This window comes from Solanum lycopersicum, chromosome 4 (assembly GCF_036512215.1).
Source record: "Solanum lycopersicum chromosome 4, SLM_r2.1".
NCBI classification, from domain to species: Eukaryota; Viridiplantae; Streptophyta; class Magnoliopsida; order Solanales; family Solanaceae; genus Solanum; species Solanum lycopersicum.
Window position 1 is genome coordinate 67,489,494 of NC_090803.1, and position 24,504 is coordinate 67,513,997.

A 24,504-nucleotide genomic window follows, 5' to 3' on the forward strand; every position below is an offset into this window, starting at 1 on the left:
TCATATTGTAATGTTTATTCTTCAATTCACATTCAATACAAACACAAGTTTTCTCTCTCAACTCTCCAGTCGAGTTCTAGAAACGGCAGTCTTAAAGCAACTAACTAATCATATAGAATACCTTTCTTGCGATTAACAAATTCATCCGGATCCTCTTCAATTATTTTGTGAATGAGCTTGAGAGATCTTCGGATATGTTTGTCGTTGTCTTTACTCGCCAATAAAAAGCTCTAAAGAAATTTCCAACAACACGATATTAGAGTTCTATCTGAATTAAAATAAGGTAAAATTTCATAAAATAACGTACCCATTCAGGCAATATTTCTTTACTTCGATCATCCTCAAGCTCCTTAAATCAGTAAACAAAAAGATTTTTTATCAGTAATGAAACTGAAAGTAAAGATAGATAAAGTTTTTTGGCTGAGAAACATAGGCTACACCATTTCTAACCTTCATGATTTTTCTGCTAGTAAGTTCCACAATTTTCTCTGTGGGTTCTTTGAAAAAAAACCATGACATTCGAAAACAACTGCACCACCAGATATTATAACATTAAGTATAAATAAATGAAACTTGATTTTTTTGCTGTAGACATCATCCATTTCAGACGTGAAGTGTTGTTTCATTATCTTTACAAACCCCATAACAGTCGACATTTTAAACTTTGGGTTTTGTATGAGTCGGGTAAGAAGAAAAAAATGTTTGGCCGTGTAATGTGTTTTTCCAAACCAAATGGTTGGTGTGTTCTTCCTCTGTTTTTTGAGTTGGGGAAGGGAAGGGAAGGGGAGGACGACAAAATGTGTCGTACAGTATGCCGGGAAGAAACAATCGCTAATTTTATTTATTTTATTTTTATTGCTAACTTTGAATATATTACTTAAATGCCCGTTAGAATATTCTCCCTTTGTCGGGTAGCGTCTATTTTAATAACCAAACTATACGCATAGAATGTAATTAGGTAAACTATACCCATATAATGTTATTTAATCAATTAAGTTTGCCATATATGAAATTTTCCCTTAGAATATTCTCCCTTTGTCGGGTAGCGTCTATTTTAATTTTTGCACTATCAATTTTCCCAGTTAATTACCTCTTTTTTACCAACAATTCTGAATAATAATTCTTCTGGTAAATATGACCAACTTTGTTAGCATTGTTATTTTCTCGTAGCTACTACACTTTTTTTTCATATTTATTGTTGGATTTTTTAATCCTAAAAGTCCTAAAACAACCTCAAAAATCATCTTCCAAATATTCCCCCTATAATTTAATATATTAATAGTTACAAAATCAAATTATTTTGATTAGGCTATTTCTCATGCACATCTGTTCACTCATATAAATATATCAATCACCGGACATGTGTGTTCTATGTGAATTTCTATAGATTCGTTAGAACAATTGAAATTTTATGTAAATCGTGTGAAGTGGGTAATATTTTGTAATGACCATCAAGAAACACCAAATGAGAAGCACATTGTAATGTTTCGAATCGATTACTTTGAAACTTCCATCGGTAAATCAATTCCAATTGGAGCGATAATTTTTTAACTTTACACTTCCAATAAAGTCACACACCATATTTGAGCCACATAACAATACATACTTACGATAATGACAAAAAAAATAAAAAAAATTAGATTGGTGAAGTCTAGTAAACAAGAAACACACAAAAAATAGAAAGAAAATAAAACACACACATCATTCACAAGACTTTATTATATAAATTATAGATAGAAAATAAATATAGAATCATATCCATATTCGAAAATTGGAAGCTCCAAGATTATAGAAAAAGCAAAAGACGGAGACTATTTTGTTTTGTTATATTATATTTTGGTTAGTGTATCTATTTTGCTCAAATTTTGATAAGTTTCTCAGGAGTCATTTTGGGTTTTACATATTTATCCTAATATAATAGTTGGGTTGAACTTAAAAATAGACCGAGTTTGAGTTAATGTCTGCTGAGAAGAAACTGCAACTTGTAAATGTATTCAAGAAAAAGTATGAAAAGCAAGATTTCACATTCCAATAATGTCAACAACATCAATGTTCATGACATGAAAAACCATAAACGAAGTTTTCTCAGTAGCAAAAGAACTCAAACACCCTCCCCTTCCCCCAGAGCTTGGGGCACACTTATGTTTCTCACCAACAATTGCATTAAAAAAACTGAACACATATACTACTGCAAGCATGCGGTTTCATCATATGTTCCTCCTAGACAATCCTAAAACCATGCTTCTAATAGAAAAGAAGCTGGTTCACATCTAATAGCGTAGCCATATTTAGAAGTTCTGTACTTTCGGTGCACGCCACTAAGCTTCCCAATTGCTGCCTTCTGATGGAAAGAAACCATCAATTTCGAGCATTCCCTGTTGTAGAAAATCAAGCGACGCACAATTAAACATCTGTCTGATCTGTCAATAAATAGATATTAATCTAAAGTATACTTACAAAAGTTGATCTTTGACATAGCTGCTATGCTTCTCACAGGTTTTATTCCACTCCTTAGACACACCGAGAGTGCATTGTGCAGTAAAGATAGCAGCAGCTGCAAGCATTGATGGTGGGAATCGAAGCATTTCATACTCCACTAGACATAGCTCAATCAAGAAGAATGACACTAGCTCCACCTGATTTAAACATAAACAAAAAGTTATATGAGTAGTGATTCAGAATGTTGTTAATACTTCTTCGCTTAATACTCGTTCTATGTAGCAAAGAAGTTTAACACACCTCATTATCAGACTGAGCAGCTTTAAGAGACCGCCTCATAAATGCATACACTGTAAGGCATTAACCATCAACTTTTCCTGTGGAAGGTTGAAATCATTTAGCCAGAACATAATGGAGGTAATACATTTCGTGTTAAATGTAAGATTCTGGTCTTTCATTTAACTAACCGTTTCAAGCACTCCTTTTCTGGCGTGAGCCCTGTCAGAGATCAAAATTAGATCCTCCACTGAAGGTACAGAAACCTCTTCATATCTGCAGGCAAGAAGCATAGCTGTTATTCCAACTAGTTGAAGTCTTCTCCTAATCACTGACTGAGCTGCCACGTATCTATTGATGAGATTCACAGTCAAATACAAAGTCTCCTCCATCAGTTCAAACTTGTAGTGCACCTTTGAATTGGATTAGACCTTAACAGCACCCAAAATTCTACTTCATAACATTCAGAAATGACACACAACAGCAGACTGTATACCTCAATCAGCCAATCAATGAGATGCCTCTAATCCTCTCATTGATATCAAATTGCCGTTACATAAAGTTTGGAGGGACGCAGCTAACGATCTGCAATTAGAGAAAAGGGGTAAGCAAAACACCTCCATTTCATTCCAGATTGCATCTCAAAATTTTAATAATAATCATCCTTGATTACATCACAACAGAAACAGCCTAAGCATACCCTGCACATGTGTGTGTACATTCTATGTTATGCATCTATTACTGGACTGGCTGAAAAGTCGCAGTGCTTTTAAATAAGACTAGATTCTAAGTGTAATGTGGCAATCTATTAAGCTTAATGGTGGTGAAAAATATGACACTTCTGCAAACTCTACAACAGGCCATAATCCTAATGAACATGAACAAGTTCACAAACAAATAGGAAGACTGGAGATAACACCTCTACCTCAGCCTTCTTGTAGTAAGCATAGATGTCGTCGGTGTATTCCACTACTGCAAGTGAGTTCTTTTTATCAGGACTGTCTATGTCCACAATTGACCAATCTTCTGCATCTTCCATCTCTATTTCCAAACGCACATTGAAAATCAAGATACAAAGATCATATCAGCTTACCATCCTATCAATTTCCTCCGTTTTCGCTTCTGTATGTTGCACAAACATTGACACAGAGGAATTACTAGTGGTCTTGTAATCTTCAGCATCAATAATAATGCAGTCTTCTGATTCCTTGAAAGTGTGCACCTCGACTGCTGGATGACGCTGTTGGCTTGAGATTTGCGCAGCTAACTTCCTGAAATGTCAATAACCCCACAGACAAATAAACAATGAATCAAGATCAGGTGCAAGGATTTTTAGGATTCAGCTTCGCATGGACAAACGCCTATTTAATATCATACAACCAAGAGAATAGAGTCATACCTTGTAACCGGACGGTGAATCAGAACAGGAGGGATCTTGTTAGTAGCAGCATTGACTTTGTTTCTATAAACAAATGAAAAGCAAGTTAAAACATGTAGAGAAATAAGATAAATTCAATTGAGTTCTCAGGTTTAAGAAGTTATTACTCAGTAATGTCATTTCTCTTGGGAACAACAGCAGTGTGTAATGGGGGACCTCCCATTACATTTCTATTGATTTTGCTTAGTGCCCTCCTATTTTGCCCAACCATCCGGTCACTTTTCCTCCAACACCAGGCCTCAATCCTCCTAAATATAATTAGGGTTTATCACAGTCAAATCAACAAACACAAAACAATCAAAACAAATACTAATTCAATAACACAAAAGAAACTAAACTCACCTTGAAGATTTGAAGGCCTAATCACTCCTGGCTAATTCTCATCTGATCCAACCATCTTCACTGCACCAATCCACAAAACAAAAACAAAATCAAAAACCCAATTGAAAAATTGAATGACCCATCAATCTAAACCAAGAAAATAATAAAGAATTAAGCTAGACATAACAAAAACTTCATTGCATGGAATGCCAAATACCAACCTGAAAACTTGATCAACACTAGATGAAAAAGATCAGATCTTTGAGTGGAAACAACCCGAAAAGATCCCAGAAATCGATTAAAGACTAGTAATTGAAGAACCCCATGAAACTAATCAAAGATTTTCAAAAAAGAAGTGTTCCTCTACTGATTTATTTTGTTGGGATTCATTAAAAAGAGCGGATTTGGGAAAGGGGTATATAAAATTTAATCATGAACATCAGATATATGTCTACACATGCCACACCTTCTTTGTTTTCTTTCTTCATAAATTTTTTAAAGTAACGGCTAGTAAAATACAGTCGTTGGATGAAAGGTCGCAAAGTTCCGAGCTTGGCACAACAATGGTTATCTTTCAAAAATTTTGTTTCTAATTATCTCATCTTTTGTTGTTTTATTTTTTTTCAAATTTTGATTTTTTGTCTCAAATAATTAATACTTAAAGATTATGATTATACTTTTTACTCCAATTAATTACTTCTATTTTTCTACGTATATATATTTCTTCCGTATAATTTTACTTGTCTAGTATATTAAAATTAAAAATTCATCTTTCCCTTTCATTTTAGACAATAAAGAGATCATTTATCACCTAGTTCCTAATTAAGTATAGTCATTTCCTAATGCATTTTTCAAACATCGAACTCATCGTGTTCAAAGGGTAATATAGTAAAATTATCATTCTATTTACGATTTTTTTAAGGAATGTGTCAAGTCAATATTAGACAAAGAAATACTACTCCATCTGTCCTCTATATATATTATTTTGGGATGTCCAACAATATTTCTCTAATTTATAAAATCAATGATAATTTACCATGTTGTGCCTATTTTACCCTTGTTACTATTCATTTTCAGTGTTTATATGACATATTTAATAAGGGTGGTTTGGTAAATTTACCTTTATCATTTACTGATTCTTAATCTGTACGTCGAGTCCAATAGTTGACAACTATTGTTGGATAAAAAAATGTATACTTAATTGGTGAGTAGCCTGCATTTCATGTTTTGAAGTTCATGATTGTCCATTGTGTCGATTCTATAAACTTGAACTGAAGATGCAGGTTTTGATCACAACAGTGCAGCAGCACTTGTCAGTCTTTTTACTGCAGGATGTGCGATAGGATCCTTTTTTGGTGGCGTAGTTGCAGATAGAATATCTCACGCGTACCCCCATTCAGGGCGTATCCTCATTCAGGGCGTATCATGTGTGCGCAATTTAGATCTGTTATGGGCATCCCATTCTCATGGTTCCTTCTTCAAATTGTCCCTCAGTCTGTGAGTAGCTACTACACACTTGCTGTGACATAAGCTGATGGGGCTAACAATAAGCTGGAATTCTACTGCTTCAAATGGTCCCATGTTTGCAGAAGTTGTGCCTTCAAAACACAGGACCATGATTTATGCATTTGATCGCGCCTTTGAGATCACTAAAAATTCAGATTATTAACATTACCAGTTTTTTAAAAAAAAAATTATCTCAGATTATATATGTTCAGTACTTCAGTTAACATATTCCTCTGATAAATCTTTTATATATGATAAACAACGAATAGATATCATCTTCTTCTCAAACAATAGAAAGCTCAGTAGACATGAAATTATTGAGTTGCCACTCAGATGCAACTTATTAAAAATTTCATGACGAAATTAGTATAAAAGCACAAGATATAGAAAGCAAAGCAGCAACCAAAAGAGGCAGAACTAAGCTACTCACCAAGCAACATAGGGACACCATGATCGCTATAGAATATGAAAATATGATCGTTTGGACCACTATTCACCACCTTGCCGACACCTAGCAAGAGCAGTCCTGTTCCCAAGGAGAACAGCTAAAAAGTTGTCCACATTAATATCGTCTCTAGCGTAATCCTGCTTCAAGAGATAGCACATGATACAGGAGTACAGTTTAGATATATACTAAACGATGAAAAAGAACACTTACCTTAGGAACTCCTTCGTAAACATCCTCAACAGCGGGACTAGTGATGATAACTCCTGGTCTTGGGCTCTCTTCACTGTAAGCAAGGTCATCATACATGAAGACAATGATATTTTCGTCTTTGAGACCACCTTTTCTCAACAGCTGGTATGCATGACATACATCAGCCTGATAAGAAAGTCTAGGTCGACAAGTCTTATCAGTAAACATATGAGAAAAGAAAAAATAATAAACACTCCACAAACGTTAATCTAATAAAATAAGAGAAATGTTGTCTTAGTAAAACTTTTTACAAATGTCTGTTTTTAACTGTAGATTAAGCTAGCATTAGATTTTGGGAGTAATATTTGAAAATGTATCTTCAAGTATTGTGTGGCCATGAAATTTAATCAAAAAATTTCAGAGGCATAGTTAATAAAAGCTTACTACATAAAACAACAGAAAGAAGATGTGCCTAGTACATACCAATAGTTTGTTTGGTATATCAGGACATGTTACATAACATCGTGTTGTCATCAAGACAGGAAATTACTATATTATTTATGAGAATGCACATAGAAAAAATGTCATGTCAAAATAAATAGAAGTGTAGACAGTTTACCTAGTATTTGATCTATTCAAATAGTAGAAAGTTCTTTCTACCACTACATTTTCTACCACCAAATCAAATAGAAGAGTAGATAGTTTACCTAATATTTGATCTATTCAAATAGTAGAAAATTCTTTCAGCCACTACATTTTCTACCACCAAATTATAGTCTAAGTATTAGTTTTGGATCTGTACATTTTTTTTTCTGAATCTGGTAACTTTGTATATTACTACAACCAGTACATGCCTATGTACTGAGCCATATTTACAATAAGATCATCAAATGCAGCTATAAGAAACTAAATTGAGTCTAGTACATCAATTAGGGGAATAGTGTCATTTGAGTATAATAGAGTACACCAAAAACATAGTAGCAACAAGCAATTAAGCTTGACTTTTTGCATGCTGTTTTCTATACTATCAAAACATCTAGAATTCCTCTCCTTCCATATTGCCCACCAAATGCTAGCAGGGACAATTCTCCATCTCTCTCTGCTTTTAGACTGCATTCCAGCTTCTTCCCAACTCTGAATGGCTTCAGTGATCTTGCTTGGCATTACCCATGACATTTCTTTGAGATTTAGGAATAGTCTCATAGCTGGCTAGTTACTCTACAGTGCAGAAAAAGATGGTTAACTGTCTCAGCAGTTTCCCAGAAAATAGGCATATTGAGCACAATGGAATCCCTCTCTTCATTAGGTTGTCTTGGGTTAGAACTGCTTCCTTAGCCAATAATCACACAAAACATGTTACTTTGAGGGGTATTTTGGATTTCCAGCTTCCTTTTGAAGTCCAGTTACTTGTCAACTAGAAGGAGTTTTCAACCAGTTATAAGCACAATTCACCTTGAAAATACCTTTTTTGTTGCCCTTCCACCATAAAGTATCCTAACCACCCTCCAATCTGTTGAGTGGACCAATGGTGTTGTAAGAATCAGCATCTATCTGAATCTCCCGATCATTTAAGCGTCCTCTAAAAATGAAGTTCCACCCTTGAGGAGACCAGTGACCAGCTATGGACTTGTGCTGGTGTGACACTAAGGTACTAGTATCTGGGAACAAATTTTCCAGCCTACCAGCCTCATGCCATACATCCATCCATAGGTTAGTTCTTTCCCATTTGCCACTTTGATCCTTGTATTTTTTTTTGAATTCATGCCACAAGTATCTAATGGACCTCCATACACTTACTCCATAAGGTGTAGTAACAGTTTTGGTCATCCAGTAATCTTCCCCTTCATACTTTGCACTAATGACTTCCTTCCAATAGGCTTGATTTTCATTGCGAAACCTCCACAACCATTTCATTCTGAGAGCCTTGCTTTTTTTTTGACAAAGGTAACAGTTTCGTGTATTAATCTTCAGCACTAAAGGCTGGGGTCCCAAATTTACATCATGGAGGTACATACAGTTGCGTGTACTTAAAACAAAAACTAAACTAGATCCTACTTAATCTTACAAAGGACCTAGGATATCGCTAACCGCTAGGATCATCTACATACTCCAAACTGTACCAATAGCAAAAAGTGATTGTGCAGTTCATTTTAATCCTGTGTAAAGGACTACTAACACTCTCAAAACATCTCATATTTCTCTCCTTCCATATGGTCCACCAAATCACTGCTGGGACAATTCTCCATCTGCTCTGGTCTGTACTACCACTTGCCTTCATTGTTCCAGCTTTCTATAGCCTGACTTGCCCTTTGCGGCATGGTCCAGTTTGTGCCCCTGAATATGGTAAATAAGTGCCACAGTTGCCTAACTACCTTGCAATGAAGAAACAGATGGTTGATTGTCTAGATGGTTGATTTTCTCTGCCTGTTGCTCACAAAAAAAAACATCTAGAGCACATATGCATACCCCTCTTCATTAGATTTTCCAGTGTTAGTACCGCCTCTTTAACTACCAACCACGTAAAAACTACCACCTTATATGGAATTTTGACTTTCCAGATAAGCTTCCAAGGCAAAAATCTGAGTTGAGTCACCATTTGATTCAGGTTCTTGTAGGCAGAGCTAACTGTGAAGGCACCTTTGCTATGATGAATCCACCTAAGAGTGTCTTCTCCCTCTTTCAATCCTCAAAAATGGTCCAGGGTGCCATAAAATTCAGCTAGTCTATCCACCTCCCAGTCTTGTATCATCCTTCTATATATTAATTTCCATCCACAGATGGACCAAACCTCTTGCACAGTGGCCTCATGTTACTGATTCAACCGATAGATGTCTGGAAAGAGCTGTTTGAGGCTGCCATTTCCTAACCGATTATCGTCCCAAACAAAATCTTTTTTCCGTTGTTTACATTGAATCTAGTTCTTTGGAAAAAATAATGCCACAAATTTCTAATTGATCTCCATAGACTAATACCATATGCAGAAGTCACTTCTTTAGTTTTCCAGTGATCTAACTTGTCATACTTGGCCTGAATCACTCTAACCCAAAGGGCTTGCTCCTCTTTAGGAAATCTCCACAACCACTTCATCATAAGGCTTTTGTTCTGTTTTTTCAAGTTTCTAATGCCTAACCCGCCTTGTTTCTTTGAAAGGATTACAGTCTTCCGTTTGACCAAATGCAATCCTTTGTATTCCTTCTCTCCATTCCACAAAAAATTCCTCCTTAATGCATCATTTCTTACCTCCACCTTAGGGGGGAGAGGAAAGACTGACATCAAATATGTTGGCTAAGCATCTGACCGAGTTGATCAGGGTCAATCTTCCACCTCTAGACAAATACTGTGCTTTCCATCTAGATAGTCTTCTTTCACATCTCTGCAGCACCCCATTCCAGATTTCATTGGATTTGCTTTTGGCTCCCAAAGGCATCCCTAAATATACTGTTGGCAGTTTACCTATTTCTCCTCCCAAGATTTCTGTCAGATGTTGCATTTTGTTCACCTCATTAATTGGAAAAATAAGACTTCTTCTCCAGTTGATATGAAGACCTGAAGTTGCTTCAAAAAGAATGAGTATCACTCAGGATCTTAAGTTGGCTTTCTTCTGCATCACAGAAGATGAGAGTGTCATCTGCATATTGGAGATGAGTGACTTCCAATCTTTGATTCCCCTCATTTGCTACATTAAAGCCCCTTATCCACCCTTTAGTGTGAGCAGTCTTTAGCATATTGTTTAGGCCTTCCATCACTATTATGAATAGAAAAGGTGAGAGGAGATCACCTTGTCTTAGTCCTCTTTCTGATGGAAAGAAACCTTCAGGAGATCCATTTATCAGTATTGAGAATTTAACAGTGCTTATACAAAACTTTATCCATCTGATCCATTTCAATCCAAAGCCCATTCTCTGCATGATTTCAAGTAGGAAGCTCCAATTGACATGATCATATGCTTTCTCTATGTCAAGTTTGCACATGACTCCTGGGGACTTTTCCTTCACTCTCGAGTCTAGACACTCATTGGCAATTAAGATTGCATCAGTTATTTGCCTTCCTCTTAGGGAAGCCATTTGTTGAGTATCTACTAGCTTGTGCATCACTTTCTTCATTCTCTTTGTGAGAATCTTTGCAATTAACTTGTATACGCTTCCAATTAAACTGATTGGTCTAAAGTCTCTCAATTCCTTTGCACCACTCTTTTTTGGGGAAGAGAGCTATATATGTTACATTAAAGCCCTTTTCAAAAAAACTCCTGGGAATGAAAGTTCTGCATAGTAGACATCAAATTCCCCTTCACTATCTCCCAGTAATTAATTAAAAAAAACATTGTGTATTCATCTGGACCTGGTGCTTTGTCTACAGCACAAGCTTTAGTCCAAGCAGGACGACCTCTTTTTCCAAAGGCTTTTGTAGTTCTTGTTGCTCCTCAAAGCTGATGGAAGGACACTGGTTCATGTTCAAGGATGGGTTCCAGTTCTCACTTCCCCTACAGCACAAGCTTTTAGTCCTAGCAGGACCTCCTCTTATTCAAAAGGTTTTTCTAGTTCTTGTTGCTCCTCAAAGCTGATGGAAGGACACTGGTTCATGTTCAAGGATGGTCTCCAATTCTCACTTTCCTTGTACAGCTTCTTATAAAAAGAAATAATTTCTGTTTTGATATCTATAGGATCCATCAGTTCTTCATCTTCTACCACCAGTTTATCAATATAGTTGAATCTCTTATGAGCATTTGCCATTCTCTGAAAGAATTTTGTATTTCTGTCCCCTTGTTTTAATCCACAGAGTTCTAGATCTCTGTCTCCAAGCTATCTCTTCCTTCTTCGCGTACTCTTCAAACTCCTTTACCACACTTGCTTTTTGAAGAGTCTCTCCTTCAGTTAAAGGCCTGGACTGTTGAATGTTGTCAAACTCATGAACTCTATTGAGCATTTCCTTCTTTCTTTTTTCCAAGTTACCATAAGTGCTTACACTCCAATCTTTCAGTTTAGTCTTCATACAGCTTGGAAGCTAGGATGAAATCAGGCCTCCCTTCGAATTCAAAAGATGTCCACCAATCTTTAATTCTTTCATTAAAACCCTCGGTCTCCAACCACCATCCTTCAAATTTGAAATATGATTTTGTGTGACTCCAACGGCCACTTTTAAGTGCAATAGGTGCATGGTCAGAACAAACTCGAGGCAGTAGTTCTTGCTTTACATTACAGAAACTCTCCCCCCATTCAGAGGAGTACATAATTCTGTCTATCCTCGAAACAGCTTCCAGGTTGAAACCCCTGGCCCACGTGTAGTTTCCCCTCTTTTTCCCCACACTTGTTTAATTTCCTCCCCACTATTTCCTTCAAGCTTTGTCTCCTGTAAGCAGATCACATCTGCTCTACATTCCTGAATCACACTATTTATCATCCTCCTTTTATTCCTACAATTTAAACCCCTCACATTCCATGAGATTATGGAGACATTCATCATATATCTAAAGCCTTTCCCCTCCCCCTATTTCTTGTGCCTTTGCTTTGGAATTTCATATCTGTCATTAAACCTTTGAGCTCCTGTATGCCTTTGACTTTGGTGCTTTCCCCTGTTTTCCACTCTGATTCTATATTCCTTGAATGTCTTCTTCTGTCTATCTTCTTGAAGAGTGCTAAGACTTCCTTTTTGCACCCCTCAAACTCGACCCCGAACTCTTTGCTCAACTTGATTATGTTTTGATGAACCCACAATGATACATCCATCTCCCCGTCACTTTCTTCTTCAACAGCTTGAAAGTTAAGTGGCTCTGCTTCTTCACAGTTACAGAAACCTTCTTCATTGTAATTCACCAGTTGCATAATGGAGCATACAGTGTCAACCTTCAAATCTTTTTCTTCTTCAATAATTGTTACTGCATCAACATAATCCTCTTCGTCTTCCTCTCTTGTGCGTTCTGCTATATCTTATGGTTGAGATTCTGTGGATGAATTTGCATTCAGATCGCCATTCTCGCTGTCGAAAAAGGTTGAGTCTGTGGAATTTGCTTCAATCTCGACTAGCATGGGTCTGTCATCGTTTTATCTGTGTCTTCTGATTTTTTTAACTCTAGGAGTTGGGCCTCATTAAAGTTTGGGCCTGTAGTAAAAGTCCAACCCCTTTTATCTATTGTATCAGTTTTCAGAAGACTCAAGCCTGGTCCATTCCACTTAAAAGAAGAATTCTTTTTTGTGTCACAAGGCCCATAGCCCACGCCAGCTGTTAATTTTGACCTAAATCCCACGTGTTCAGCCTGCTCCTTCTCAGTGATAATAAAGTCTGCACATCCATTTCCTGCTTCTTTCCACCCAATCAAACCAAATATCTGACCTCGATGTGCTCTTCGTTATGTCGTATGACTTGAAACCTACTGCGAAATAGATTCTGCTCTCTCCCATTGCAACAGAAGATCACCGGAAAAGAGTTTCCCTCCCTCCCTCGGGAAGTGTGCCAGAGAGAGAAATAAATTGATAGGTAAGAAATATTAGTAGAAGAAGTATCGCAAACCACATAAGTTGACACCCAAACCACATGATACTGTACCATTACTTTCTGCTGTCACCATTTTTATTATATGATATGTAAAAAATAATATCCTCTCACACTGATAAAAAAGGAGATTCACTCACGACTTAGCCATTTCAATATGCCGCTCTTAACCATTGCTTTGATTTTTCAAGTTTTTAATACCAGATCCCCCTTGTCTCTTACTCACTGATACAACATCCCATATAACCAGGTTATAACTCTTTTTCTCATTATTTCCCTGCCACAAAATTTTGATTTTGTCCAATCTGTCAATGAGTGTCAATGACTCTCTGCCAATGACTCCCTGAATTGAATTGGAAACACTGACATCATGTAAGTTGGGAGGGCATCAAGAACAGAATTTATCAAAGTATGTCTTCCGCCTCTGGACAAATATTGTGATTTCCACCTTGCTAACTTCATCTCACACTTCTCTACCACCTTGTTCCAGATCTCATAAGACTGAGAACTGGCTCCCACAGGCATCCCTAAGTATGCTGTTGGCAAAACACCTATTTCCCCTCCCAATATTGCATTTAGATACTCCATGTTTTGCACTTCATTAATAGGGTACAAGTAGCTTTTCCTCCAATTGATGTGCAGGCCTGAGAACCCTCAAAAAGCACCAGAATCACCCTTAAAATCTTGAGTTGTCCTTCTTTAGCATCACATAGAATAATGGGGTATCATCTGCATATTGCAGATGAGTAGTCACTTCCATATTGTTACCTCCATTTCTGTCAACCTCAAAACCACTCAACCAACCCCTCAACTTTGCAGTTTTGATCACGCTATTCAGACCCCATGTTGTGTTTGTCTGCCTGTCTGGATGTTTCTTCTAGCCTTGGTCGTCCATAACTTGACATTTCTATATATATAGACAAGATGAGTATTGCTCGTGCTATGCACGGGCCTAACAACATGAATTTTGATGTCATTTATTTGTGTCTGATTTTGCATTCACATATGCGTAGACTCTAAACAACCATAAATTTATAAGATGACAAACATAAAATGATATTATATCACACTCGTCTATTATAGTTACTTTTCTAATACTTCCTTTAATATACTTGCAAAATCAAACCCACGCGTATGACTCATTGACTCATTAGCTCCTATCCACCATCCTATGATACATGATCAACAAAATGTATTATTACCACTGTTCGTACTTTGCACCATGGAAACATAAATCACATAACAGTATTGCAAATATTGTCCATTGCCAGAAATATTTCGTTGCTTTGTATTTTTCAAATAGTTGCTTGTCCTATTCCAAAAAGGGAATAAGAGATTAAAAATTTTGAAATAGAAGCATTAAACCGATAAAAAATTAAAAGGACATTTTTAAAATACTATGCTAGAAAAAGAACATTTGTGTGAAAGAGAGAGACAGAAAGCGAGACAACTTATTAACTCAAATCAAGGAGCGGGGAAAAAATTTACTTATGAATACTATACCCAATAGTCAAGTTATACTCCTTTAGAGGGGACTCGAGGAGGGCACAAAGTCAGTAAAGGTCAAAAAACGTCACTACAATCTAAGGATACATCGAAAATTTAATATGATTCTCACAACCAATGTAGGATCCTTTCATCATTTAAGAATAAACCAATTACCAATTCCTTATTTTGTTTCTTGATAAGCCAATACTGACAAGCAACAACTATATGGAGATGTCGGAAATTAACGCAAACAATGTCCAAAAATAATTGATCACACATTAAGTTCCTTTTAGCATCACATGAACAGTTGATGAAAACAAGCATGTGCATGAATCAATTAAAGAGGAGACAATCATTACCATTCCCTTAGTAGCTAAAGTAGCGATTTGACAATGGTCCATCTAAGATGTCTGAAATAAATAAAAACAAGCTATGTGAGCAAACCATACAATATTGAATTAGTTTGGTGTTAAAGAATGATGCAGACAACAAGAAAAGACCAAGATTTTCTGGAGTAGCAAATGAGTATGATGTCGATTCCTCACTCGTGCTTTTATCAACATTAAAAATTGTACCAAGTGATTCATCCTGCACATATTCCACTGTTGAAATGACAGTTTCAAGAAAGTCTATCAGAATCATAAAGGTACCGAAAACCATGAATTGTCATTATAAATTGGAAAAAGATCCAGAGATAATTTCTTGAAAAGTTATTCCACAATATGAACTACCTTTCAAGAAACATCCACCATTGCGATTGTTAGGCTCTTTTTTTTTCAGGATATCGTCTTTTGTTTGTTGAAGTAAATTTTGGCAAGCTACCAACCTAAACATTCTTTCTTCGTGCAACCTTCTGCATCCAGACTTGAGAGAGACCGGTTACCATTGAAATCATTGGCAGCTGCTTCAATGCCTACATGGTTCATGACCGATCTCCTTCAACTTTATATCGGTTCCTGGTACACCTTAAATGAATATTGACAAACAAAATTCAAATAAAAATGTGATTCGAAATTAATTCACAAATATATATTTCCACTTTTTTTTTCTTTTTAGGCAGAACCAACCAGTAAGATATCACTTATTTGATACACCAAGGAACCTGCTTAATTAGAGACAAATTAGGTATATAGACCGACAGAACCTCAAGTTTTCCACCAGTGTGTGTGTTATTTAGGCTACAAACAGTCATGATTTTCGAATTAATCTAACTACTTATCAATTGCCTAATGACCAATCACCTATAAATAAATAGAGGTGGCACTAATGGATAAATGAATAACAACTGTAACGAATATCTGAAAAAGCTACCAAATAAGCCCATCAATTCATTTGACCATGAGTAACAAAATCCTAGAACAACTACATAAAAACTTTTTTTTTTAATGTAAGGTAAAGTACATAAAATTCAATTTTTATCCCGACAAACTTTGTAAACCACTTCTCACCAAGAGGAAAATCTATATTTTCCACTTCTTTGTTTGCTAGGTATAAAAAAACACACCAGTCAGTCTTTAAACAACCGAATTTAGTCATCAATCTCATTTTCCCAAGTTCGAGAAAATTTCATGTAGTTTAATACTTATTAGCCTTGCATCTAACCTTTCTTTTTAGAAGTGTGCAATAACACAAAATGCATAAACAAGCTCAACTTAGAACACAAGTTGTGTCTACTTTGGTTATACAAGAAGTATATCAAATGTAGACAACCTAACAAAAGATATATTTTTTATCAATAAATCCGATCTTCTATACATATATAAGAACCTTGTGAGTGCACAAAAAATAAATAAAGGATGAGGAACAATTTTTCAAGTGTGCAAAATTTCTTATTAGTTGTTCTTTCTAGCTATCTTTGCAATTTTTGAAGATGCTAGTGCTAAATTTTTGAAAGCTGAATGTCACATCCGTTTTCCTCTCTTTCCTTAATACAGAGCTCATTTGAATGATCGATCACTTGTCTTCACTCTCTTATAAGTTATTCAATCAGAGATCTTAATTGACATGAATAAACACCAGTTTTAAGCATTATCAAATACTTGGATAAAAACGTGGGTTTGGGACTCATTAACAGCTTCCATTTTACCTCTAAATGAGGATCCTATTGGCTTAGTTATTACATTTACTAGTCTCTAGTATTATGTAAATTGGTTGAACATTTAATTATGTGATATCAGCAAATCCATTTCTTTGAATTGAACATAGTTTCCTCCCTTCAGACTTTTTATGAGTTGTGCACCTACTTCAACTTATGGACTATTTCATGCGTCCTTTTGGTAACATTTTTTTTATTTAATCGGAAATTTTGTCAACATAATGATAAAGGAACAACAATCTCATGTTTTGCATTGGCTCCCCATCTTCTAGAAGTCTAGCTAAACATTGTTTCTTTCACAATACTTGGAATCACCAACCCTTCACCATAGGTTCCAATCTTTCCCTTTCTTAAACCAAATTAAGTATAAAGGTGAAAAGTAAAGAGATTGTACTTACTAGAATAACTGCATCTGTTGTCCAGAGTCTGTGGATCCCCTAGGCATTCTCTACATGCGTCAAGCTCTTGATAAATTATTCGAATACCGTACCAAATATAAAATGAAGACACCAGCTCCTGATTCAGATGTTTTTAAAGGATGAACAGGTTGATGTTATCTTGAAATTATTTATATGTTACCAGAAGTTAAGATAATAGCACGATTATTAAATTTATTATATCTAAAACGGCCTATGAGCATCAAAAAGCAATTACAAACTTCATAAAAGTTTAGGACATAATCAAACTTCATCTTAACATTCTTATTTTGTGCAATTAATAGCAAAATAAAGCTTAGGGAGAACTAACCATAATAATTTTCTTACCGAAAAGGAAAATATCAAAAAATAAATAAATGAGCTCACAGAATTTTGTGAGTGTAGGTTTGAAACAGAAGAAGACGAGCCCTCATTCCATTAGTCATCGATCCAAACAATTCAATTTCAAATCTCGATCGAAAGGGCATAATCACTATAGACCTAACAATTGTCTATCTTCAATAGAAGGAATCTTGAAAGAGTGAGACAGAGAGAATATAGAGCTAGATTACAAAATAATTGAATACACATTACCATGTTTGTTAAGTCATGGATAACCTATTGCGATAAACTATTTACTGGACCAGTCAGTAATTTATTATTTCTTAGATATAAATCTGCAACTATATAAAAAAAAATCGCATCTTTGTGTGAGGACAACATAAATCTTTACCTCAATCATAAAATTGGGGTAGAGAATTTAGACAGAACAATAACAACGTCAAACCTACATTTTAGTGGTAAAATTTAAAAGTTCGAAATGAACCGGAAGAAAATTGGTGCAAGATTGAAAGAAGAACATACCTGAAATTCGTTGCTGTTGGAGTTGGAGCAAGAGAAATGGAAGAACTGATTCTCGTGTTGAAAATATTGCGTCTATTCTGTGCTAATGAGTAAGATGGAGCGTTCTAAAATCATGAGAGTGTGTACTTGTCAGGTTAAATTTACTATTCTACCCTTGGACGTCCTTGATCTTCACCTTTCTATATAGTAGAAAAAAGAAATAGTAGAAAAGAAATAAGTAAGATAGATAGTAGAAAAGAAATATATGTATATATACTAGGGGGTGAGTGTCCGTGCAAGGCGCGGACGTGTTTTATATTGACGTGAAAATAAAAAAGACGTGGTGGTGTTTTAAATATATTACACAAGTTATGTGCAGGTTATACATGAAGCTTGCTGCTAAAGAGAACGTAAAGATGTTAAGTTGACGTTGGATTCTAAAATGAGTCAACAGAAGTAGCTTGGTGCATGCCGAATGTTTTTCGTTATCGTGAATCTCTTTTGGGCACTCGGAATGATATTTTTGCTTCAATTGACAATGTTTGTTCATGTATTATGAAAAGAATGAATGCAAGTATTTGTAGTAAGTTTTAACATTAAATAATGAATGAATTTTTTACTAACGTCTTCTTGGGGTTCAATGTTAGCAATTCGAATAACTTCTTCCATCTACTGTAACGGAGATGAGAGATCCAGATTTGGATGTGCTCCTCAAAGTAAATGAAGTGTTCCTTTGGTCTCTGTGACCCTGCAGATAATGTCAAAGAAGGTACATTGCTGGTGATGTTAATTTGATATGTCAAAAAAAAGACGGTGAGAATATACTAAGGAATGTTGTAAAATTTTGATTGTAGTTGCTCGCGTTGTGGATAAGGTGGATCAATTAGTATTGTTGTGTTGAATTTGATCATCAACAATACACCTACGTTAATTACATTAGATATTAATAAGTTTGAACTCGGAGAGGAATTATCATTCAAAATAAGTATATTAAGACTAATCAGTCCTTACTGAACTTAATCAATTATTAGTTGATCCAAACATGTGTTGATAGGACCTGTCCTTCCTTACTGGACTTGATCAATTATTAGTTGATCCAAGCATGCATTGACAGAACCATATTAATAAGTTTGAACTCGGAGAGGAATTATCATTCAAAATAAGTATATTAAGACTAATCAGTCCTTACTGGACTTAATCAATTATTAGTTGATCCAAACATGTGTTGACAGGACCATATTAGGCAAAATCAGCATCACAAACAAAATGTATGTTTCATTAGCAAGGGACAAGGGAGGCAAATAAAGTTGTATAGATCCAAAAGAAGGTTCACATGTAATAATACTAAAGTAAGAATTAATACTTATACATATACAAGTTATATAGATGTAACATCAAGTTTTCAGTAGCTAACAATCTTTATGTTGACAGTAAATCACCAAATAGAGATATCATACTTCAAAGAAGTTAAGTTGAGACAAAGGAATATTAGCAAATGAAATGATTGAGGAAGATATAGATGAGAACAAAGTGGCTTCATTTAGTGTTTATGTTCTCATTATTGAGAGTTAACAATTTCATACAGTTGCAGCGTAGTAACATATTCAGTGTGGTTGCACAAATGGGGTGTGTGGAGGGTAGAATGTACGTGAACCTTATCCCTAGGTCACGCTAAAATGATATTGAAATAATGTCAAAGATGTCACCACAGCTTAGTTTACGTGTTGCCTTAGGTGATGTATGATATGATGACAAACTAAGCATATTCCTGTGTAAAAGCACAGATACTTACAAAGTAAAAGCAACACTTGATATTACCTAGTAGAATAATCAAGAAGAAGCAAACTTAGAAAATCAAAGCCTCTAGTTGGGGGTTTTCTGGTTTCAATAAACCAACCAAATGAAACTTAAGTTTGAAAGGAAGTCACATAACAACAAAGACAAAAATATTTTTGATTTGATATTTCAATGTAAACATTACACACCCAGAGTTCCCCATATGAAAAACATTGATTAAAATCAGAGAGCATTTTGTTGTGCCAAAAAACTGGGCTGACGGGAAGTACTCACGTGATGGACAGGGGAAAAAAGAAGCAAAAAACGAATTGTTAACAAATAGTGCTTTCTAATTTTTCCCTATGGAGGGAGGACTCATCATAGTATAACAGAATTACCTGCTCATAGGAAAGTGTAGTTCAGCGTGTTTCGGGAAAAATTAATTTAAAATTTGTTTCTTTTATTCTACTTTATTTAATTAACAGTCCAGGCACAAACAGTAATGTAGACAGAATGAAGAACAGAAAAGTAGATGAATATAGGTAAATATGTAGAATGCACAAGTGGAGGAACTCACTTTGTCAGTGAAGAGTGTTTCCTTTGTTTCCTCAGCTGGAGAAATCTGAGTTCCAAAATGTACAGAAGGTAACGAAGAAGTCAAATGACAGCATACTAAGAGTAAAACTTGGTGAATTCCATCTCAAGGGAAGTATTAAAAAACAAAAGCACAAATAACAACACAAGTAGTCAGCTGAGTGGCTGCGTAAGTCCTGTTTGCCAGAAATTTTTAATATTTCCAGGTCACTAAACTATTTTAACCTAGGGAGAAGTGTTAAGGTAGAGAGGTAACAGCTGCGAGGGGCCAATCACAACGTAATAATCTAGCTCAACTAAGTGTCGTCAGATATAAAATTGGTGTCCAAAAAATTAACAGTTTCTGTTTATCAAGCAAAACACTGTTACACCAAAGCAGGGAATAGAAGTACAAGTCAGTAACATGCATCTGTTTTCCTTTTAGGAAAAGTTTGAACGGCAATTCTAATTATATTACTCAATCGGTACTCATCTTCTTAAATGGTGCAACTTTGTTGTAACAAAGCATTTTTTCTACTCGAACTAAGTTATTCCATGCACTTTATCCACAGAGCAAACTGACTCATCTAGTGGGAAATACTATAACTAAGAATTGTTTCTTTTTGTTGATGCAACATCACTTGTTCTTGATTGTGTTCTTAAACACCATTGATGATATACTTCCTGAAGCAGCTCTGAAGCAGAGGTAGACTCGTATATAATTCAATTCAACACACACATTAAACGACTGATGTTAAGTGAAATGACCACCTATTGATTGTACCTCGCAAGTTCCACACGTGAACAATTTGTTCTCCTTTCCTCTTCCTAGCTGAACTATGACTATTTATGTATTATAAGAGCTTAGCATACATCAATGGATCTCCAAAACCATTTCTACTAACCAATACTGAGGATTAAGTTTTTTATTCTGCCTTCTTTTTGTTTTCCCTTTGAATTAAGTAGAATTTCTCACTTACATTGAGAAGTTACACAAAACTCCACACAATATACAATAGCCATCCAAAATAGCATATCCTATTTACGAGAGAAGAGAGTCCCAAATTCATGTTTGAAGAAAAACAGAGGGATGGATATTCAATAATATTCACTGTGTTTACACTTAATTTTTTTTCATAAAGTTCTCATGATATGCTAATTTATTTTATGACTTCTTCTCTATCTTTTTCCATTGTTGGTCTGCAGATGAACTGTGCTCATTTAGAAAATTGCCTTCATGAAGAAACAGAGAAAGCTCAAACGCATCCGTGTACAATTTGTTTCACGCTTGAACAATTTGTTCTCCTTTGCTTGTCCAACCTGAACTATCAGTATCTACATATTATAAGGGAAACAGTAATGGTTTTTTTATGTTCTTTTGGATAGGGTTAGACATGTCAATTAATGCCTAGACTTAGAGTATAAGTAAAGCCTCTACAGATACTCCCATAGCCAAAATCAAACCTCTACTTCTCCCGCTTCTTCTTTCCTCTAGTATGGTTTATGGTTTTGCTCTTACAGGTACGAGCTGATTCATTTTTCTATGTTTTTTCCTTAATTTTTTGCACTATATGATACTGTTGTTAGTATATCTTATGGGTGTTACTTTTTCATTATTTTCAATAATGTCTTGGTAGAATTTGGCACATCTACCCCTAAAAGACCACTAAGAGTGACAGCCAGTAATCAGGGCAGCAAAGATTGCTCCAGTTTAACCCAAAAGTTATCCTTAGCTTGCCAATATCAGATGAAACAATGTTAGCTGTAACAAAAGTTGAAGCGCCAGAAGATTCTTCACACAAAATAACAAAGAACTTTTTTTGTTTTGTTGTTGTCTATTTGGTAACATAAAGACACTTCATCACAAGGCACTTCCTGAAATATGTTCCTGTTCTTTCTAAGAGACAACAAAAGAATAATAAAAATAAGAACAACAACAACACGAATATAATCATACTCAGAAATGTCTGTTCTTTGCTCGCAAGTTAAGTACTATCACCAGCTATGTATCATTCTTAATAACTCTTTTGCGAGTATCACACGTGTGAACAGTTGGCTGTTCTCTTTTCTTTTCCTACCTGAACTATTTTCAGCGAGTTTGATCCGCGACTTGTTCTCTTTTTCTTTTCCTAGATGAACTATCACCATCTGTGTATTATAAGAGAAAGAGTAATGCCTTTCAATGTTCTTTTGGATAGCTCTGTGCAGATGGGAAAGAACTAACTTATTATAATGTCATAATTTGTTGTAATTTGAAAATTTCATAAACTATAAGTGATGCTTTCATCTAGGAATGATATGTCACCTACAATGACAACTTACTAAGAGCAAAATCCGGCACACTCCATACTGAACCTCTTTTCATTATTACACGTACTTTCTATGTAGTTTGAAGCTGAAGTAGGTATCTCTCCGTCAAGGAATTGTCTCTTTTATTTTACGTTCATTCAATTAGTGGATATTTTTTTGGAAAATGTGAAACCCATTGCAGCAATAACCCTGGGATGCTTTCAGCAACAAATTTCCCCAAATCGAAGTAACATTAGGTTTAAAACAGAGAGCAACAATTTAAATATAACAAATGGAACATTGAACAAAGCACAGAAAGCAACAATTTAAGTAACAAATAGAACATTGAAGGAAGCATAAATCGAAGAAATAAAGACAGAAAGATGCACTAGAACGACAAAACTCAACAGAGAGAACCCAATACAGCAGACAATCAACAAAAACACAAAGGAGAAAGCTCAAGACAGCAAACAAGCAACGCAAAGACATTAAAGGAAGCATAAATCGAAGAAATAAACAAAAAGATGCATTAGAACGACAAAACTCAACAGAGAGAACCCAATACAGCAAACAACCAACAGAAACACAGAGGAGAAAGCTCAAGACAGCAAACAAGCAATGCAAAGACAGAAAGCATACCTTTTTGTTTGTTCGTAAATCGTTGATTTGAGCACAAAATGAATATGTTGTTTTTTCCTTGGAAATTAACAGAGCCCCCTTTCCGTTCCCATTAACGTAAAAGAAACACAGAATCAACACGTACGTCGCTGTAGATAGATGGGAGCGCAAAAACACGCGGCAGCTCAGGGAACAAAGGCAAAACGAGATTACGAATTCACCCTTTTGAATATCCTTTTGAGAAAATGACAGGCTTGCCCCTAAAGGACTGAAACTTGAAAAGATCTCCGATTCTCCTCTGCTGAAAATGACGACTTTGCCCAGTGTTTCGAAATGCAAAGCCCTGGACGACCAAGGGCAGTTTCATGAATTTACTAAAATTTCAAGCTTAATTTAGGTGTATATTGTGCATTGAGAGTATTGAACATCAAAAAAGAAACAGCCAAAAGTTGTGTAATTGTCAATGTATCCACTATTAAGTTGTGGACTCTTGTCCGTATCAACACATTGGGAGGAGTAAAAGAAATCAATGCAAAGTTAAAACGTGCACTCCATCTTTTTAATTCACTTCAAAAGTCTATGCATTCCGATAACATATTTTAAAAAGACCTAAAGTCATCTATCGACATTTAAAGTTATCCGTATAATTCACTTGAATACTTAAATTTAGATTGATACCTATTAAAAACTTTTATCCTTAAAATTTGAATCATTTGAACATTTTTTTAATAATCAGTTATAAATATAAAACGAGTGAAATACATCGTTGCAGTTTGACAAATTAAATAATGTCATGTGTTATTTGAATCTATTAAATTATTTTAAAATGTGAAATTAAAAGGAAATTATTATAGTTCGTTACCCCCCTGAACTTGAAGTCTTTTATTCGATATACACCTAAACTATATTTTGTTTTAATTACCCCCTCAAATTTGTTTATTCCACCATCGCATACATCTTTTTCGACCACTACTCCTATTGTGACTACACACACGCGTCACGTGGCAAAAGTGGTGATGATGTGGATTTCCACTTGGATAAATAATAGTCACCTAGATAAATTGAAATAGAAAAAAAAAAGATCATATTCCAACAACTCCTCCTCATCTCCGCCCATCACCTCCCTCTCCACTTTGCCGGAACCACCGCCCACCTTCGTCAAGCAAAAAATCGCATCCATGTCTGGAATTCATTCTCCACCTCCACCGTCAAATTCCATGGATACACAATCTCAAATTACGAAACTTCTCCTCCAAATTCCTTCCCAATTGATGCTCCGATTACTTCTCTTTTACAAAAACTA

General features: G+C 35.4%; 1 protein-coding gene and 2 pseudogenes across 6 annotated transcripts; all 3 read right to left on the bottom strand.

The window, feature by feature from the left end:
- Window positions 1–2,005: 2,005 nt before the first annotated feature.
- LOC138337079 (G2/mitotic-specific cyclin-2-like) lies at window positions 2,006–3,107 on the bottom strand (annotated as a pseudogene).
- LOC101266716 (cyclin-B2-4-like) lies at window positions 3,107–4,689 on the bottom strand (annotated as a pseudogene).
- Window positions 4,690–5,638: 949 nt separating this feature from the next.
- LOC138348359 (vacuolar-processing enzyme alpha-isozyme-like) lies at window positions 5,639–23,772 on the bottom strand. 6 transcript variants are annotated; one of them, XR_011220932.1, is made up of 11 exons: window positions 23,223–23,772; window positions 20,299–20,343; window positions 18,570–18,693; window positions 17,967–18,145; window positions 17,085–17,202; window positions 15,323–15,547; window positions 15,092–15,193; window positions 14,951–15,001; window positions 6,639–6,816; window positions 6,411–6,565; window positions 5,639–6,123 (listed from the first exon to the last, which is right to left on the bottom strand). XR_011220932.1 is itself a non-coding variant. In XM_069297475.1 (10 exons), the coding sequence occupies exons 7-9, from the start codon at window positions 14,990–14,992 to the stop codon at window positions 6,470–6,472; spliced, it is 330 nt and encodes a 109-aa protein (XP_069153576.1). In that variant the 5' UTR covers window positions 14,993–15,193; window positions 15,323–15,556; window positions 17,085–17,202; window positions 17,967–18,145; window positions 18,570–18,693; window positions 20,299–20,343; window positions 23,223–23,772; the 3' UTR covers window positions 5,639–6,072; window positions 6,411–6,469. The 6 variants fall into 6 exon arrangements, 3 of the variants coding, with proteins under 3 accessions (XP_069153576.1, XP_069153578.1, XP_069153577.1); XR_011220933.1 differs by having other exon boundaries at window positions 15,092–15,179; window positions 15,323–15,556; XR_011220931.1 differs by having other exon boundaries at window positions 15,137–15,193; window positions 15,323–15,556.
- Window positions 23,773–24,504: the final 732 nt, after the last annotated feature.

Excerpts from the sequence above, each read along its gene's own strand:
- LOC138348359 (XM_069297475.1), bottom strand. The coding sequence starts at position 14,992 with ATGGACCATTGTCAAATCGCTACTTTAGCTACTAAGGGAATG. Across the intron at positions 6,831-14,950 it reads CTTTAGCTACTAAGGGAATG|ACTTGTCGACCTAGACTTTC; the intron begins GTAATGATTGTC and ends TTTACTGATAAG. Across the intron at positions 6,566-6,638 it reads TTTACGAAGGAGTTCCTAAG|GATTACGCTAGAGACGATAT; the intron begins GTAAGTGTTCTT and ends CTCTTGAAGCAG.